This window comes from Anolis carolinensis, chromosome 4, assembly GCF_035594765.1.
Source record: "Anolis carolinensis isolate JA03-04 chromosome 4, rAnoCar3.1.pri, whole genome shotgun sequence".
NCBI lineage: Eukaryota > Metazoa > Chordata > Lepidosauria > Squamata > Dactyloidae > Anolis > Anolis carolinensis.
Genome location: NC_085844.1, coordinates 132,761,016 through 132,780,034, shown reverse-complemented (window position 1 = coordinate 132,780,034; position 19,019 = coordinate 132,761,016). Strand labels below are relative to the sequence as shown.

General features: G+C 38.8%; 1 protein-coding gene across 4 annotated transcripts in view; it reads left to right on the top strand.

Moving 5' to 3' along the window:
• The window catches only part of dzank1 (double zinc ribbon and ankyrin repeat domains 1), a 43,053-nt gene that overhangs the window by 135 nt on the left and 23,899 nt on the right, over positions 1–19,019 (top strand). For 2 of the 4 annotated variants that reach the window (XM_062977832.1, XM_008108987.3), the window contains exons 2-9: positions 1,819–1,932; positions 3,842–3,995; positions 6,313–6,427; positions 7,799–7,895; positions 12,899–13,023; positions 15,797–15,870; positions 16,525–16,642; positions 18,912–19,004. In XM_062977832.1, the coding sequence (XP_062833902.1) occupies positions 1,824–1,932; positions 3,842–3,995; positions 6,313–6,427; positions 7,799–7,895; positions 12,899–13,023; positions 15,797–15,870; positions 16,525–16,642; positions 18,912–19,004 (885 nt within the window). In that variant the 5' untranslated portion in view covers positions 1,819–1,823. Of the gene's footprint in view, positions 1–15; positions 1,678–1,818; positions 1,933–3,841; positions 3,996–6,312; positions 6,428–7,798; positions 7,896–12,898; positions 13,024–15,796; positions 15,871–16,524; positions 16,643–18,911; positions 19,005–19,019 lie in introns of those variants that run through there. The other 2 variants (XM_062977831.1, XM_062977833.1) reach the window with 2 other exon arrangements.

Below are 19,019 nucleotides of genomic sequence, written 5' to 3'. Positions count from 1 at the left end.
AGGAGTGTGAGTTTGCAGCATAAAAGGATGTTTCTTAATGAAACTGTATGCTGAGCCTTCATTCCTAGAAAGGGGTGATGCCCGTGTTGTTCTCACAGCAAAGCAGTCAGAGGCAGGTTAGACCAAGGCCTGCTGCTCAGGCCCCTTCCACACAGCTCAATAAAATGCCACATTATCAGCTTTGAACTGGAATATATGGCAGTGTAGACTCAGATAACCCAGTTGAAAACAGATATTGTGGGATTTTCTGCCTTGATATTCTGGGTTATATGACTGTGTGGAAGGGCCCTCAGTGGCATAGTTAAAAGTGGGTTAGAACTCATCAATGGTAATGCAGGCAGTCCCTAAGGCCCATTCCACACAGCTGTAAAAAAAATCCCACTTTTCCTGCTTTGAACTGGAATATATGGCAGTTTGGACTGAAATAACCCAGTTCAAAGCAGATATTGTGAACTTATCAGCCTTGATATTCAGGCTTATATGGCTGTGTGGAAAGGCCCTCAAATAATCCCATTCAAAGCAGATATTGTGGATTATCTGCTTTGATATTCTGGGTTATATGGCTGCATGGAAGGGCCCTGAGTCCACACTGCCATATTCAATATGGATTTTATACAACTCTGTGGAAGGGGCCCCAGTAGCCCTCTACAGGGCAGAGTGATGGCCAGCGACAAAAACAGAAACAAGCCCTTAACACAATGGAAATGGAAATGCTGAGATGGACACTTGCCTTGACAAATGATGACAAGTGTCAAAGACTAGGAATAAAAGCAATGAGCAAGAAAATGCAGGAAGCAAGACTATGGTGGTTCGGCCATGTCATCAGAAGAGAACCAACATCAATAGCACAAACAGCGCTGCATTTGGAGATTGCAGGACAGTGACCACGTAGACGGCCAAAGAAAAGGTGGATATACACCATCAATGGATACATGCATGCTGCCATTGGTCATGTGTGTGGTATTTGTGCAATTTGTTCAATTTGTGCTTCCGTTTCGTACCGTCCATTCGGATGGCACAAAACGGAAAGGCCCCCCGGAACAAAATTCAACTCAATACGAAAGGCATCCGGGAGCCGATATTGGCTCCAAGTCTGCTTTTCAGATCAACATAGGCCCAATGTGCTGGGATGGAGGCAACCCGACTCTTTGGGCCTACAGGTGCAGGCTTTGAGCCTACGTGCCCAGACCTCTCAGGGTCTGCTGCAGACTGCAGCCGAGTGCCTAGTAAGGAGTGCTCCTTTCTCAGCAATCGGCTGCAGGCCCTGTGAAGCCCAGGTGCATAGACCCAAAGCCTGCACCCATAGGCTTGGGCGTTTTGGGCCTATGGGTCAAGTGTCTGTCCAGGCTAACATGGTTCAGAAATAGCAGCTGAGGGCCCTTCCACACAGCTAACCCACAATATCTGCTTTGAACTGGTTTATCTGATTCCACACTGCCATATATTCCAATTCCAAGCAAATAATATGGGATTTTATTCAGTTGTGTGGAAGGAGCCTGAAAGAAGAAACCAACAGTTCAAAGTTCTAGCTGTGTGTAGTATATAGTGTGTGCTTGCAGAAGTACTAATGACTTATCATACTATATTGCTATTATCCCACTTTTAACTACCCAGGGAACATCATGTGGTATCTTGGAATTTGCAGTTTGAGGAGGCAAATTTGAACTGCATTATAAGGTCAGTGTAGAAGGGCCCTTATTCCCAGAGAAGTAGTGTAGGATTGCAGTCTCAGCCTATTCCTTCACTTAAATTCTCCTTGCTGTACTATGTTTAATTATGGTTTTTTTTCTTTTGGTTTTTAAAAAAAAATAACTATAGGAAAAATGACTGCTGGCTCCATCTTAGTGCCTCAAGTTATACCACTTCGTATTTCGACATCAGGAAATGCCAAACATGAAATAGATACAAATACACTTGTAGAAATTAAATCAGGTATATGCATGCTATAAATATCTTCACATATTTGATAAATATACACCATTATTCATTTTGTAAATTCTTGGGTTTTTTTCTTTTGCTTGTCATTTATCCTTAAAATATCTTTCAATCTAACAGGAAAATTATTGGAAGCAATAAAAAACTCAATTTATTAAAAAAGCAGCCTTCTCATATGTCTTCTTCCATGTCCTTTACATATCTCTGCAACAGATTATAATTACGTTTTTCTTTCTCTGTTTAATTTTTTCTGCTGCCATGTACATTCCTATGTATTAGGATTTAGTGTTGTTGTATATGTTACATTTAATGATGTGATGGGCTTATAGATAGTATACTTTTTTAAAAGCTTAAATCTCTTCTGTGAAGAACCCATGAGCAAATGCCATGCTGCATGAGATTGTCATTGACACCCAACTTCCTCATTCAGAGATCTTTCCATTAGTATCAAGGGAACTTATTTCTCTTTGCTATTCTTGCTCCAGTTTCAATTATTTTTTTCTTTTCATCCAAGGTTTCTAGTATATCTTTGCCTTGACTATAAATCTTCTCTTCTTTTCTGCTTGTCAAATCCAATATAATTAAATGAATACTCTTGAATAAATGCTGCTGCTGCTATTGTTGTTGTTTAAATTGCATCGGAACCTTCTAAACCACTATCAAATCACATTTTGTTTCCATTGTTTTTTAAAAAAATCATAAATCACAACTTTCCACCATAACCATTGTGCCAAAACATAAATCTTTTTCATTTTTCCAAATGATCATCCACTTCATAAACTACTACAAAACCATAAGTTTCTGCCCTCTCTCTCTCTCTTTCTCTGTGTGTATGTAACATACTTTGTTATGATTTATATCTTCCCTATTTCCCATGATTTGGAGTGCAAGACAGTTTACAATGTAATCTGAAAATAAGAGAATTCTGATGAAAATACAATAAATTGTTAACATATTAAACAAATAAATTAAATAATTAAAACACAAGCTCAGTCAAAACAATTTTAACTACATAAACATATATCATACATAAACGTATTTAACTAAAGAACTACAGTATTTAAATGTCTAGCACGTCCCAAACCCTGGATTATAACAGGCTAACACCTCTGTAGGTCTCTTGAAAGTATGACTTAATTACAAGACACAAAATGGGACAGAGGAATATTGTATGATTCAGATGCTAACTTCTGCTTCTATCTTCTGTTATAGGTGACATATCTTTTTGTTTTTTGATTAACAGGCCTTAGTCATGATGAGGCATTCAGTTTGCTGTGGATAATTGGTTTATATCACTATCCTGTGTATGTGAGCTGACCCACTAAGATTTCTGTAATGAATTTTAATGTTGCTAGCGTTCTGTGCTCACTATATTGTATGGGGAAAACAAGTGCCTATGAAAGCAGCGTAGATCGCATAATACTGGGACAGAACATCATTTAGACTTTTATCCTTGGTAGCCTGCCAACAATATACAGCAACTTCAGTGATAATATTTTTAATACTTTGGGAATTGAATAGTGTGTCTTACAGTCAAAGTAGAAAGAAGATACTATCCAACTACATCTTGCCCACACGGAAGTGAGTTTTCATTTCTAAAAAGTCTATAAGGCTTACTCACCTCCAGTGTAAAAGAAAAAAAAATCTAAAGCTTTTTGGAGGAAGAGCTGTTCAGCAGTGGAATTCTCTGCCTCGGAGTGTAGCGAAGGCTCCTTTGGAGGCTTTTAAACAGAGGCTTGATGGCCATCTGTCAAGGGGTACTGCGATTGTGCCATTCATGCATGGCAGTTGGTTGAACTAGATGGTCCATGTGGTCTCTTCCAACTCTATGATTCTGTGATTCTATGAATTGTAATTCCTTTTGGAGATGAAAGAACATATAATCTTTAATTGTTGTGTCTTCCAGATACCCCTGATGTTACAATATATTATACTATTGATGGAAGTAAACCACAAATCTTTAGAAGACTTGGTTACAGAGATGATAATACATTTATGTATAAGGAACCAATCACATTACCAGATGGGAAAATAACAGTAAAAGCTCTGGCAGTCACAAAGTAAGGGAACATCACAATCTAATGTATTTTTGGAATGAAAGAAGGCATAATCTTTGCTTGGTGTAAAAGTTGAGTTAACTTATCAGAAAAGTGGAAGATGGAAATCAACATAGGCATTTAACTTTAATAGGTATTTAATTTGATATGTTTTGTACACAAGCAACCCAAGTTACATGGTTTTTGTTATTTTTCTGTTGAAAACAAACACATCACAGATATTGTTCCTTCTCTTTGACTATGCAGCCATTCAGTGCTGCAAAATGATACATTGCACACATGTGGGGACATTGTATAGATATTTTAGAGGTCCTTTAAGAGATCCCTATGGTTGCTGTGCAAAGCTTTATATGCATAATTCCACCACTGGACACTACCACCCTTGAAACAGTTCTGTCACCACAGACATCAGATATAAGAACATATCCATGCCAGAAAAAAACCTTTATTGCATTTCAGGGCATCACCCCCAACATCCTAGCAACATTACTTCTCATCAGATCATGGTATCTTATTACATATCTATATATCTATATCTATATTATCTATATCTGTCTGCATAACAAACAGAGCAGAACCAACTAAATTTCCTAGAGAAGTTTGGGGATTGACTTCACATGGTGGAAGTTGTTGTTCATCCTACTGGGGAATTTAGAGGAGTTGTAGTTCACCTACACCCAGAACGCTATGAACCCAAAAAATTATGGGTCTGGACCAAACTTGCCATGCATACCTGATATGGTCAGATTTCAATACTGGTGGGTTTTGAGGGGAATTGCCCTGTGCATTTGGGAGTAGTAGGTACTGTGATTTATAGTTCACCTGCAATTGAACCCTACCCATGATGGACCAGGACCAAACTTGGCACACAGAGTCCCCATGACCAATAGAACATATTGGACAAGTTTGGGGAAAAGGGACTTATAGTTCACCTGCATCCAAAGAAACAGTGACCCCCACCGACAATGGACCGGGACCCAACATCGCAGAGAAGCCTCATGATCAACTGAACATACTGCAGGGGTTTGTGGTAATGGGCCTTGATTTTGGGAATTGTAGTTCACCTGTATCCAAAGACCATTGAACCCAGCCAACGACGGATCTAGACCACACTTGGCACACAGACTCAACATAACCTACTGTGGATACTGACAGATGTTTCGGGAATCTGGGAGTTGTAGTAGTTCACCCCCATCCAGACAACACTGCAGCCAGGCGATGACCAGTCAACGACAGATCTGGACCACACTTGGTACACAGACCCAAAATGGCCAACTTTGAATACTGGCAGGGTTTGGGGAGGATTAACCCATGATTCTGGGAATTGTAGTTCACCCACTCCAAACAGAATACATAATAGTCAGACAAATAATGCCTTTTTCAAATAACCCAGGCACCGCCGGGTCCCCAAGCTAGTACTATATAAACTGTATACATAATCACACTTAGTTTTGTAAAGAAAACGTTATGTTTATCAGGAAAACTAAGTGTGATTATGTATACAGTTTATACAGTACACAACATTAGATCTTTTGTAGCATTACCTTTGCGAGCTTATATATTGTTGAGACTTGTACTTCTAATTCTTGACTGCCTGAATCTATGCCATTTTTTGTTAGCGATCTGAGATTTCCATGTCAACAGTACCATTGTGGAGTAAAAGATCACTTAATTATAGGACAGATAATCTTCCAAATTTCTGTTCTTAGAAGCCTGCCAACTGCAAACAGCTTCAGAGAGGAAGTTTATGTTCAATACCCTCTACTACATACATACAATTCAACACTCTGATCAGCATTCTATTTGTTTGCTGTATGTAACAAAAATGTGCATATTATACACAATTAGGTCAAATGTAGAGTGGTGGTCAGTCACCTAATTCAGATCATTTTGCATATAATTCAGAGCACGTATAAGGTTGTATGATTCTTAGTACTAATGTTTACTTCTTTATTGATTTTATGTCATTTTGTTTGGTTGGTTTTATTGACTGACTTTAATTTGATGTTTTAAAAAAAATTATCAGCTATAATAAACACTAAAAGGCAGGATAAAACATTTTGCTATTATGGAATGTCATGATAAATACCTTGATAGCATGATTGCTGATATGAAACACATTGGCACAACTTGTGAACATGCCAGATTCAAACAGTATAGTGTTTCCATTTTACACTTGGACTCCCTAAATCCCAACATAGTACCAGCATCAAAGAACAATAAGTGTTTTGAGCTACTAGTGGGCTATTGATTATGGTTGGTAGGTTGAGTTGCTAAATCAACAGGACTCATCTAGGATTTCTTGATTCTTAAATTACAGGGACTACAGAGAGAGTGCAATTGTAACAAAAATATTTTTAGTAAAATATTCAGCTCCAAACACCCATGTACTTCATGAAGATGACAAGAAATGCTTGGAAGATATTTCTGGATTGGTGAGTTATAAAAATGATAAAATTGATGGCAAAATTATAACAATTTTTAAATATAAAGATCTTATAATAGCAGGTCTTTAAAATGTCTTCATTTTTGCTGTGAAGATCCAGTGAGGTTAATTTAGAAAAATAGCAGATAGTATTCAAATAAGTCATTAGAATTCTCTTGTCGAAAATATAGTGCAAACATTCCTATTGCAAACTTTTACACATATCATAGATCAGCAAACATGAACAGCAAGTTTTCAGAGATATCACATTTGCATTCTGGCCTGTTTTTTCTTTCTCAGAACCAAAAACTTAAAAAAAAAATCTTTCCACCATTGCAACTCATATCACACTTGTTACCTCACCTTGCATTGTAAATGTATGTTGATCATGTTCTACTATTACAATGTTTGTAAGTTCCACAAATCTCATTCACCTTCTTATCAATTCTATTACAAGCTTATATATAATCTTTGTACATTTTCTGGGTTTGTTTTTTTCTGAAATCTTATAATGGTCTATCTCACATAAAGATTGCTAAAATCAATGTTTGCCTTTAACTTATTGTGCCACAGAAAGCCATACCAGTTATACCTCAGGTCATATTTTTCCAAATTTAACAAACGTGTCTAGTCTCTAAGCTAAACTAAACAGTAAACAATAAAATATATTTTCAAGTCTGGTAAATCAGGACATCCTCTTTGTTTAGCATCCTCAAGGACTTGAACTCTTATAACCCAGAATATCAAGCCATATAACCCAGTATATCAAGGCAGAAAATCCCACAATATCTGCTTTGAACTTGGTTATCTGAGTCCACACTACCATACATTCCAGTTCAAAGCAGATAATGTGGGATTTTATTTAGCTGTGTGGAAGGGGCCCCACTCTTGGCTTTTCCCCTTACCATATAAATCTTGGCAATTTTTTTCCCTTTTATCAATTTTTAAATGATATATCATTTGACAAAATCAGTTATGTCTAAAAAAAATAGCAACTTTCAAAGGAAAATGTTTGTTTTGATCACTGAGATTCTTCCAAGCAATGACACCCTGTTTATCTCATCTCTGCAGATCTTAATTCCATTCTATGTAGACTTAGAGTAATTGTACTGAAAAAAAATTGCATTTTTAACAGCTGTAATTATACCTATTTCACTTTCTTTAATGTCTGAATTTTACATACACTAGTTTATTCACCATTTATGAAAATTCGAACTATTTCTTATAGATTGCTTCTGTCCAAGTTATAAAATTATTGTCAAAATCCATCAAAATTGCCGTTAAAACATACTGGTTAGAAAATTTCTTAGAATAGTGCAAGAGTTTTAAAATCAGTATTCTTGGAACATGCATGTGTACATAATAGATTTTTAATTTTTAGGAAGTGGAAAATGGATTCTCTGATTTAAGTCTAAGAAAGAACAAAGTGAACATGAAAAGCAAACTTCACTGCAGTACTGTAGCAAAGGAATTGCAAGGTAATGACCAGAATATTTTTAAGTAAATGCAAGTCAACTCTTAAATCATTGTTAATTAATGTGATTAAATGATTTTAATTGAAGTGAAATACCACAAAAATCTCAGAAGGGCAGTTGTTCATTGTGATTTCCTCACTGGATTTTGACTTCAAATGGTATACCTTAGGAACTTTATTATAACTTTCTAAACATGTTCCCTTCTGTGTTCCCATGTGTTGTGAAGCCGCCCTGAGTCCTCCCCCCCCCCCCCGGGTGAGAAGGACGGGATATAAATGTATGAAGTAATAAATAAATAAATATGTTATTAAACTTAGAGATTGTTATTTTAATTTAGATTAGTAATTAGTAAGTTGGACTCTATAAGTCAGGCAAGAGGGCATGAAGTGTAGACATGCTCTCAGATCCCTTCAACGCTGCTATTATTCCGCCCTTCTCACCCTGAAGGGGACTCAGGGTGGATCACAGAACATACATATGCGGCAAACATTCAATGCCGTTTATACACTGACAAGACAGATAATTGTACATAGATAGAGGTATATATAGGTTCTTCCCATCTTTGGCATCTTGGAGGCTTGTGCTTGGATTTGGACACCGGCCGGGAGGGGGGGGTTTGCTCCATCTCCCTGCCAAAGAGCTTTGTTAGTAAACTTCCTCCTTGATCAAATTGACAGCATTTTTCTGGCATTTCCTTATGGGTGCCTTAAAATACCTAGAATCATAGAATAGTTAGAAGAGACCTCATGGGCCATCCAGTCCAACCCCCTGCCAAGAAGCAGGAAATCACATTCATAGCACCCCCGACAGATGGCCATCCAGCCTCTGTTTAAAAGCCTTCAAAGAAGGAGCCTCCACCACAGTCTGGGGGAGAGAGTTCCACTGCCGAACAGCCCTCACTGTGAGGAAGTTCTTCCTAATGTTCAGGTGGAATCTCCTTTCCTGTAGTTTGAAGCCATTGTTCCGTGTCCTAGTCTGCAGGGCAGCAGAAAACAAGCTTGCTCCCTCCTCCCTATGACTTCCCCTCACATATTTGTACATGGCTATCATGTCTCCTCTCAGCCTTCTCTTCTGCAGGCTAAACATGCCCAGTTCTTTAAGCCTCTCCTCATAGGGCTTGTTCTCCAGACCTTTGATCATTTTAGTTGCCCTCCTCTGGATGCTTTCCAGTTTGTCAACATCTCCCTTCAACTGTGGTGCCCAGAATTGGACACAGTATTCCAGGTGTGGTCTGACCAAGGCAGAATAGAGGGGTAGCATGACTTCCCTGGATCTAGACGCTATTCCCCTACTGATGCAGGCCAGAATCCCGTTGGCTTTCTTAGCAGCCGCATCACATTGCTGGCTCATGTTTAACTTGTTGTCCACGAGGACTCCAAGATCTTTTTCACATGTACTGCTGTCTAGCCAGGTGTCCCCCATTCTATATCTTTGCATTCCATTTTTTCTGCCGAAGTGAAGTATCCTGCATTTGTCCCTGTTGAACTTCATTTTGTTAGTTTCGGCCCATCTCTCTAGTCTGTCAAGATCGTTTTGAATTCTGCTCCTTTCTTCTGGAGTGTTGGCTATCCCTCCCAGTTTGGTGTCGTCTGCAAACTTGATGATCGTGCCTTCTAACCCTTCGTCTAAGTCATTAATAAAGATGTTGAACAGAACCGGGCCCAGGACGGAGCTCTGCGGCACTCCACTCGTGACTTCTTTCCAAGATGAGGACGACGCATTGGTGAGCACCCTTTGGGTTCGTTCGCTTAGCCAATTACAGATCCACCTAACTGTAGTTTTGTCTAGCCCACATTTTACTAGTTTGTTTGCCAGAAGGTCGTGGGGGATTTTGTCGAAGGCCTTACTGAAATCCAGGTACGCGACATCCACAGCATTCCCTGTATCGACCCAACTCGTAACTCTGTCGAAAAAAGAGATCAGATTAGTCTGGCATGACTTGTTTTTGGTAAATCCGTGTTGACTTAGCAATGACTGCATCTGTTTCTAAGTGTTTGCAGACCACTTCCTTAATGATCTTTTCCAGAATCTTGCCTGGTATCGATGTGAGGCTGACCGGACGGTAATTGTTTGGGTCGTTCTTTTTTCCCTTCTTGAAGATAGGGACCACATTCGCCCTCCTCCAATCTGCTGGGACTTCTCCCGTTCTCCAAGAACTCTCAAATATGATTGCCAGTGGTTCTGAAATAACTTCCGCTAGTTCCTTCAGTATTCTTGGATGTAGTTGATCTGGCCCTGGCAACTTGAATTCATTTAGAACGGCCAGGTGTTCCTGGACAACTTGTTTCCCTATTTGGGGTTGGATTTCCCCAAATCCTTCATCCATTTCATGTTGCTGAGGTTGAAGATGGCTTTCTTTTTGTGAGAAGACCGAGGCAAAGAAGGCATTAAGCAGTTCTGCCTTTCCCTGTCCCTTGTCGCCCTCCCCACCTTTAAGCGGTACCTATTTATTTACTTACATTTCACTTTCGAGCCGCTAAATTGGCAGAAGCTGGGCTAAAAGCCAGGAGTTCATCTTGACCAGGGCTTTGAATTGTAAACCTCTTGATTGACAAGATGTACTACATCTGTTGGTTTAATCTGCTGTGCTAAAGCATGGCCCATATTATCTGCTTTGAATTGGATTATATGAGCCAGCACTGCCATATAATCCAGTTCAAAGCAGATAATCTGGATTTTATATAGCAGTGCAGAAGGGGCCTCTGTATCATCAGTCATATACATGAGATTAGACAAGTATTATCTGAGTCTGGGTTTAAGCATTCTAAAAGCTTATTTTAGAAAAAGTTTGGCGCCAGTTGCACTGACGTTTTTACATATCCTATAACTATACTGGCTATTCAGCATTATTCTGCTTGGTGGGAGATGAATGCAGAGATGAAAAGTAGTGCTCTGCTTCAGATAGCAAACTATGCCAGGTCAGTCTCCTTTTGTGTACCGTATATATCAGGGGTCCCCAAACTTTTTAAAGAGGGGGCCAGTTAACGGTCTCTCAGATCGTTGGAGGGCCGGACTATAGTTGAAAAAAAACCCTATAAACAAATTCCTATGCACACTGCACATCTCTTATTTTGAAGTAAAAAAAAAAACCCAAATGGGAACAAATACAGCCTCAGTGTTAATAACAATCATAATCATAATAAAAATAATAAAGAAGGTTGGAAGAGACCCCTTGGGCCATTTAGTCCAACCCCTTTCTACCTTTGTGCACCAAAAGCACAAGCAAAGCACCCCTGACAGATGGCCACCCAGCCTCAATGTTGTTAATAATAATAATAATAATAATAATAATAATAATAATAATAATAATACATCACACAACCCTAAATGCTTGGGAACTTGTGATTTTGTGATACGAAATCCAGCATATATATCTTGTTTGCTGCGTTATACTGTGTTTTTGTGTCAGTAATAATAATAATAATAATAAGGATTGGAAGAGACCCCTTGCACCATTTAGTCCAGCCCCCTTCTGCCTTTTTGCACCAAAAGCACTAGCAAAGCACCCCCCTTGATAATTAATTATTAATTAAATAATAATTCAAATACTATTATAAACAAGAAAAACTCTGGAAGGCACGCACCGGGCGAGGAGGGGCCGGGGGCCGGATAAATGGCTTCGATAGGCCGCATGTGGCCCCCGGGCCTTAGTTTGGGGACCCCTGGTATATATTTTCAGATTTCTTTCCATATTGTTATCATGCCCTCAGATGCTAAAATACACACTTTTTGTTAGTGAAGAGATTTTTAAAAATTCAAGCATATGGCAGACTTAGTGAAAATCATAGTGTTCCTAAAAGCTTGTAGTTTCAAAATATTCATTTTATTTACAAAGCCTCATTATTGCAAGGAATCTCATGCTCAAAATGGTAATGACTGTCAGTCAAAATTGAACACTCTGCATTTCTGGAATATTGTGAATTTAAATCTGTATTTTTCAGTGAATTTTAACTTGCATTTTAACTTTGCATATCATGCATTTTGTTGTTTTAACAATGTTTTTCTCCACCTCAAGCCCCAAGGAAAGGTGGGCAATAAAATAATAATAATAATAATAATAATAATAATAATAATAATAATAATAATAATAATAATAATTTTATTATGGCACAGCAAACAAGATAGATATGCTGGATTTCGTATCACAAAATCACAAGTCGAACATTTCCCAAGTGTCTAGGACTGTGTGATGTATTTTCGGATGATGCGTGCAGTAGGGTGGCCTTTTGCAGTTGGCAGATCGTAATTTTGTCAATGCCTATTGTTTCCAAATGCCGGCTGAGATCTTTTGGCACGGCACCCAATGTGCCGATCACCACCGGGACCACCTGCACTGGTTTCTGCCAGAGTCTTTGAAGTTCAATCTTGAGGTCCTGATAGCGGCTGAGTTTTTCGTGTTGTTTTTCATCAATGCGACTGTCACCTGGGATGGCAACATCAATGATCCAAACCTTTTTCTTTTCCACAACTGTGATGTCTGGTGTGTTGTGTTCCAGAACTTTGTCAGTCTGGATTTGGAAGTCCCACAGTATTATTATTATTATCATTATCATTATTATTATTATTATTATTATTATTATTATTGAGAAAAGTATAGCTGCTGAATCTTTGAATATGTAACATTCTGCTACATGTTTGTGCACATAATGGAGGTGAGAGAGCTGCTCACTTGATTTACCATCTCAAGGCTCATTTTGTCTTTGACAAAATGTCTCTTTCCCTTTTGAGATCCTTTCTGTGTGACGTCAGCAGGTCTTGACATCCATTGATGCAATATGTGAATGATAGCACTGGATTACATTGTATTTTAGTACTCTTCTTAAACCATTTAATAAACATTGAAGAAAATCATACATAATCATTGAAATGAAAGTTCTTTCATTTATACTTTCCATTAATATTGGTATACATAAATCCGTTCAGTGATGAATTGTCTATCATATATTCCTAGAACAGACTGACCAGAGTAATACTATGTTTACACTGAAATGTATATGCAATTCTAGGTTTGTCAGAAAGAAAAGGAGTCATGCCCTTGCATCTCAGTGGACCAAATTTGATTAAAAATTACTTGAGTGTCACGAGTAACAGAGAAGAGCCTGACTTCACTGTGTTTAGGCCTCAGTCACAGGTAAAACAGCAATTTGTTGGTTCCAGTATTGGAGAAAAAGAATGAGTATTTATGTTACCCAAATAAATCAAATCAAATCAATCAAGAAGTAATGCAGTTTGTGTTTTATCAGCCCCACACAATTTGCAGTGTTTAAACATGTTGGACCGCATGATGGCCATGCTGAGAAAATGAATATAGTTGTGCCCAAAACACAACATTGCTTTCTCTGCAGGATCCAACTTCTTACATATATGTTTTCTTACAGATTGTTTACACATGGAAGAGAAGTGGAAATTAATAATTTTTCTGTTCTACCTTCTGCTTAAAATACGTTGAAGATTTATCTTCCTTATAAACTTCCTTTCCTTATAAACTTCTTCAGCCATGCTTTTTGAGCTCTGTATTTTTGAACTCTATTGTTTTCAAAATATGCTTTACTGGGAAGTAAGTTTGCTCTTATCCGAAAGCCTTCTTTGTATGAAAGCTGCTCTTGCATAATTTTTTTTTGCACCTATCCATCAGAGGTGGTGATGGTGATGATTATAATTATATTAATCATTTCTGTTTCTAAAGACCTTTTTCTAAAACTAAAAGCAGCTTTCAAAAATTCAAACATACATAAAAATAAAATTACACACAAAAGTGTATTTTTAAAAACAAATGAAGTAGTTAAAGCATTAAAGCAATTTGAAACATATTCACAAATGAAATCTTTACAAGAGTACAGTATTACAGGCTCTTGAAATTCTCCAAAGCCTTTTGGAACAGAAAAAGTTATACCTGCCAGTCAGGGGCAGTTCAACCATTAGGTGAAGTAGGCGGTTGCTGAAGGCGCCATCCTCTAGGGGGCGCCTAAGGGGTGCCGTTGAGGCACCTCCACCCAGGCATGGCCTTCCTGCCTGCGCAGCCACGGCCTGGCCTGGCCTCCACGGCGGCTGGGCCACCATGGCAGTTAAAAGTGGCGCTGAGGTGCCTTCACTTTGAAGCAGAGGCGCAGAGTCACTTTCTTCAAGTGCTTCCCAAGCTTCGGTTGTGACCCAAGTGTTTTGGACTCCAGTTCCCACCAACCCTGAGCATCAGCCAAAGCAGTGAGGATGTTGGGAATTGAAGTCTCCTCCCTGGGGGCGTGGCCTGAGGAAGAGGCCACTCAAGTTCGGACGTGGTGGCCGCAGCTTGCTCCCAGCGCTGGTGAGGAATGGAGGACGGCGGCATGGAAAGCAGGGGCCAGGGTGATCTGTGGCGCTTCCTGCAGCAGCTCCAAGTCCTCTCCCGACTCCTCAGCGCCGTAAGCCGGGACCCGGGGTGGGCGGGGGGTTCGGGAAGGGGTTGAAGGAGCTCTCCAAGCACTCCTGGCAAGGGCTGAGGTGTGGCCTCCTGATTGGTTGCTTCAGATACCTGGGCTTGAGTGAGGGAGTCACCAGCCCGAAGACTTTCTGAAACTCCCAGGATTTTATAGCATTGAGTCATGGCAGTTAAAAGTGCTGCCAAGTTGCATTTGTTTACTTTACAGCAGGCATAGGCAAACTTCTCCGGTTGTTTTGGACTTCAACTCCCACAATTCTTAACAGCGAGGGGCAACCATGAAAACTATTTGCTCAACTATCTATGGCAGGCATGGAGCAAACTTCGGCCCTCCGGGTGTTTGGACTGCAACTCCCACAATTCATAACAGCCGGTGGGCTGTTAGGAATTGTGAGAGTTGGAGTCCAAAACACCTGGGGGACTGAAGTTTGTCTCATGCCTGATCTAAGGCAAACAATTGGCATAATAAAGCATACTAGGTTCAAGTTAACTTGCAAAGAAAGTGGGATGATGGTCACATGGGGAGTCAAGGCTCTTCTGGGCTCTTGGACTGGTTCTTAAACACGCTTCGTGTATTCCAAGTAGACTGAAACATACTTTTGGATCATCTGCCTTGATATTCTGGGTTATATGGCTGTGTGGAAGGACCCTCAGGGCTCTTCCACATGGCCATATAACCCAGAATATCAAAGCAGAATAACCCACAATATCTGCTTTGAACTGGGTCCACACTGCCCTATATCCCAGTTCAATGTTTGGTGTTAAATTCGCAAATATAGTAATTCCTACATAACATTACCATGTATTGAACTGCTTTTTCTGTTGATTTGTTGTAAAACATGATGTTTTGGTGCTTAATTTGTAAAATCATAATGTAATTTGATGTTTAATAGGCTTTTCCTTAATCCCTCCTTATTATCCAAGAATTTCGCTTTTCCAATGCTTTTATTTTTCAGTGATTGGTTTGGGGAGGCACCAAAATTCTGTTCACTTACACTTGAAAATTACCTAGGGCCGGCCCTGCTGCCAGTTAAAAAGCAGCTAAAAGAAGCTAGTAATAACCAGCTTTTGGAAACAAATCACTAGCTATAAGTTTTGAAGTGATTAGCAGTTCCCTTGTTTTGTTTTGTTTTTTAAATCATACTTTAAATGGCACAGAGAGAGAGAGTTTTCATTTTCTTAGGTTTGTCGACTGAAATGGATTTGACAAAACTCCATGCAGTTTTTACAAATAGAATTCAATTATATTCAGTTGAAAGACTTGAATTCCCAAATCTAAGTTGGGTTCAGAACCAAAGTCAAATCTGAATATATCTGATTTGAATTGGTCCATTTAACAAAGTACGAAGTTGGGGTCCAAGATTGGGATTATCCTTGATGTACACACCTAATACTATTTGTCTGAAATGATTTAATGATGTATTTTTCCACTTACTTGTTTTTATAGAGACATTGATATTTCACCCTGGTTTTTTGTTTTTTGTTTTAGTATTCTGTGAGCAATAGTAGAAAACCTACAAGTGCTCAGGGACTGAGAATTCAGACAGAAACAGATATCACCAAGTACGTGATTTGTGTTTTTTAAGCATGTGGAGTCATAGCATACTATCTTGTAATATGCTGAAAGCGGTCTTTAATCTTGGCTTACATCATTCTTCTTCTGCTTTTGGTATATTAATGGTCAGCTGCTTTGTGCCATAAACCTCAAAATGCCTACTTGTGTCAGGACTTCAGTTTCTGTATGTCTAACTCTATGATCAGCCGTGTTTTTGTCTTCTGCTCCCAGATCCTTTAATTCTTGAGCTGCGCAAAACTATTTTCTCAGCCCAACAATTTAGATATTACCATAACATGGATCCAAAGTATACTTGATTGTAGTTTTAAACAGTGGTATTTTTCCCTTAATGCTTCTTGAGCTCTGTATTTTTTAACTCTCTATTTTTTTCAGAATATGCTTTACTGAGAAATAAGTTTTAAAGTGATTAGCAGTTCCCTTGGTTTTTTCTAAAAAAAAAAAAAAGTCCCATATCTTCTGACTGGCTTCATTTACTGTTCTGGGGGTGCTATGCTAACAAACGTTGCTCACTTCGTCCTGGACCCTTTACTGGGCTGTGTAACTAGTAACCAAAACATGTAGTAATGTTAGATTTTTCATGGTGGAATCTTGAGTAATTCCCACAAGCTAATTTCTATCTGATTTTTTGTTTTTTCCCCTAGGCATATACAATGTTTAACTCCTCAGTCATCTGATCTGTATTCTTATTTCTGCCAAAGATGTGGCTCATTGATTCCATCAGTGCCTAAATGTAGCACTCTACCTCCTGCAGATAATAAGGTCAGTAATAGAAACTATAGCACAGAAGTCCTTTGTTTAAAAATGTAGTCAGTCCCAATATATTACACTTTCCAAGAAGAAAGTTAAATTGAAAATGTTAGATAGATCCTTTCCCAACAGAGCTATATCATGGATTTGGTGGGGGATCTATCATATTTTGCTTGTAGGGTTCTTGTAGATTCCTGGGTCTAGAGCAAGTCTGCACAACCTATAGCCCACAGGCCGAATATGGCCCACAAAGGCCTTCCTTGCAGCCTGTGGGGATGCTCAGGCCTCTCCCTAATCTCACACCATTTCCCTGGCACTGAATCACAAAGGAGATTATTGCACAAGGCTTGTAGTGGTGTTAGACACCCCCTTGCCATAAATGACATCATTGTAGAGTCACATCAAACCAGTTTTCAACTCATTATTAGGATGTCCTTTTCAATGAACAAAGAACTCCAGTTTTTGGACAGCCAAAAGTGCTTTCCAACTTATGTTGAGGTGATGCAATAGGCCTGAAGCACTGTGAATTTAGGACATAAATGTATTGTTGCAGATGTGTGCTGAATGTCACTTTTCACTACTTCACTTCCACATCCCCCTGGTGCTCTCCATTCCTCTTCTGGTGATCAGCCAGAGGGAACCTTCACCTGCAAAGCCATAACTCCTCACTTTTGCACTATTCACCTCCTTTAAAAAAAAAATAGGTAACTGCAATTTTGTGAGAAATTCCAGGCATGAATCTGGATTTCTCTTGTTGATTAAGCATTTTCTTACTATTTGCAAGACTTCTAAAATGCATTTTGCTAAGGTTCCAGCTCATGCAGGCCCCTGCAGCCCATAATAGGGCTTGGCAGCCATAAATGAAACTCCCCCTTACAAAATACATAAAATAGGGAAAGTGGGAATTGCCAAATGCATCTTTACATTTTTATTAATATTTCAAATGTTTGTAAGGACAGTTATCTCCTCTGAATGATGTTAAAGGCACTAGTTTTGTCTTCTGGAAAATAAGAGTTTTAAAGTTCGAGAATGCTGCAAAAAACATAGTTATTTTTCTAATGTGAAAATGCAGAAATGTTCAACTGTGCAACTGTGATGTTGTCCAGAAATGATGCTGGAGTCTTGCAAATTGGAGTGAAATCTCAGAGTTCCATAATTCTTCTGAGGAAAAAAGGGAGGGTGTGAGTCACGACTTAAAAATCCTTATGACAATTCACATCCAACTAATCAGTTTTTATTGGCTTTCTTTTCAATTAGGCAGCTTTTAGGTGCAATGTAGAAAGATTTTAAAATCATCAAACAGGGAAAGCAGTAACTATTCTGTCATGGGCACCATAAAGAGTCTATAGAATGCAGTGGCTGTAATTTTTTAAATGTGTTCTTTTGTACTCTTCTTTAAAAATGTGTACAGTAGTCCTAAACTTATGGTCAGACTAACCAACTAGCTTCTAAACCTATCCAATTTGAAAGGCATACAAGATAGAATTGCCCCCATTACCCTACTGTTTTCCATAGAAATAACACAATTAGTTGAATGTATTATCTGGGAGGATAAAGAGGTGCCTAGATCCAAGATAAGGAATTTCTTTGGAACTTATATGCTGCCAACACATTGCTTCCTCCACTCCCTGCAAAAAAGCCAAGAGAAGCCACTGATGAACTAAAACAAATAATAGATAGACTTAAGGACAACTACCATATAAACACTCCAGAATATTTTCTGTAAATACCCCACATTATTTTAAAAAGTTAGTGAATTTACAAGAACAGGGTCAAAACCAGAAATTGGAGCTACAGCTCATAAGCTGTTTCTATAGACCACAATTCAGTTGTGTTTATCTGCTAACAAACCCATTAGCAGATTCAGACAGAGGTGATTTCCTCCCCATGCAGTTCCTACATACCCACTACTTTTTCTCGACTCTCTGTGTTACCTGAAACACTGCTATAATAGAGGATTTCTCGGCCTCCAGAGTAGATAATGAATGTTTAAGAATCATGTGAGGATGGGAATGACTTTATGGTATGCTTTCCTCCATCAGCCAATGTACATAGTTGGATCCTGGACACAATTGAATTCAATTGTGTTTGAATTTGTGTTTGATACTGAGCTTCAGTACTAAAAGAAAGAACAACACAAAAGCAGTTCTTGGATGAGTAGTGTGGAAGGATGATATTTTGCTATAGTAAAAAGTACAATAATGGCTGGTTCATCTTGCATCTATTGCTGGCATTCAGCAATAAAGTTTAAGGGAAATGTGCTTTTTTTGTATTTGAAAAGGGCAAAGTACTCTGCTATGTTTGTGGAGCAGAAAATCCAGATCACATTAAACAGTGTGTCATCTGTGACAGCAATCTACATGAAGAGCTAAAGGTATGACGATTTTTT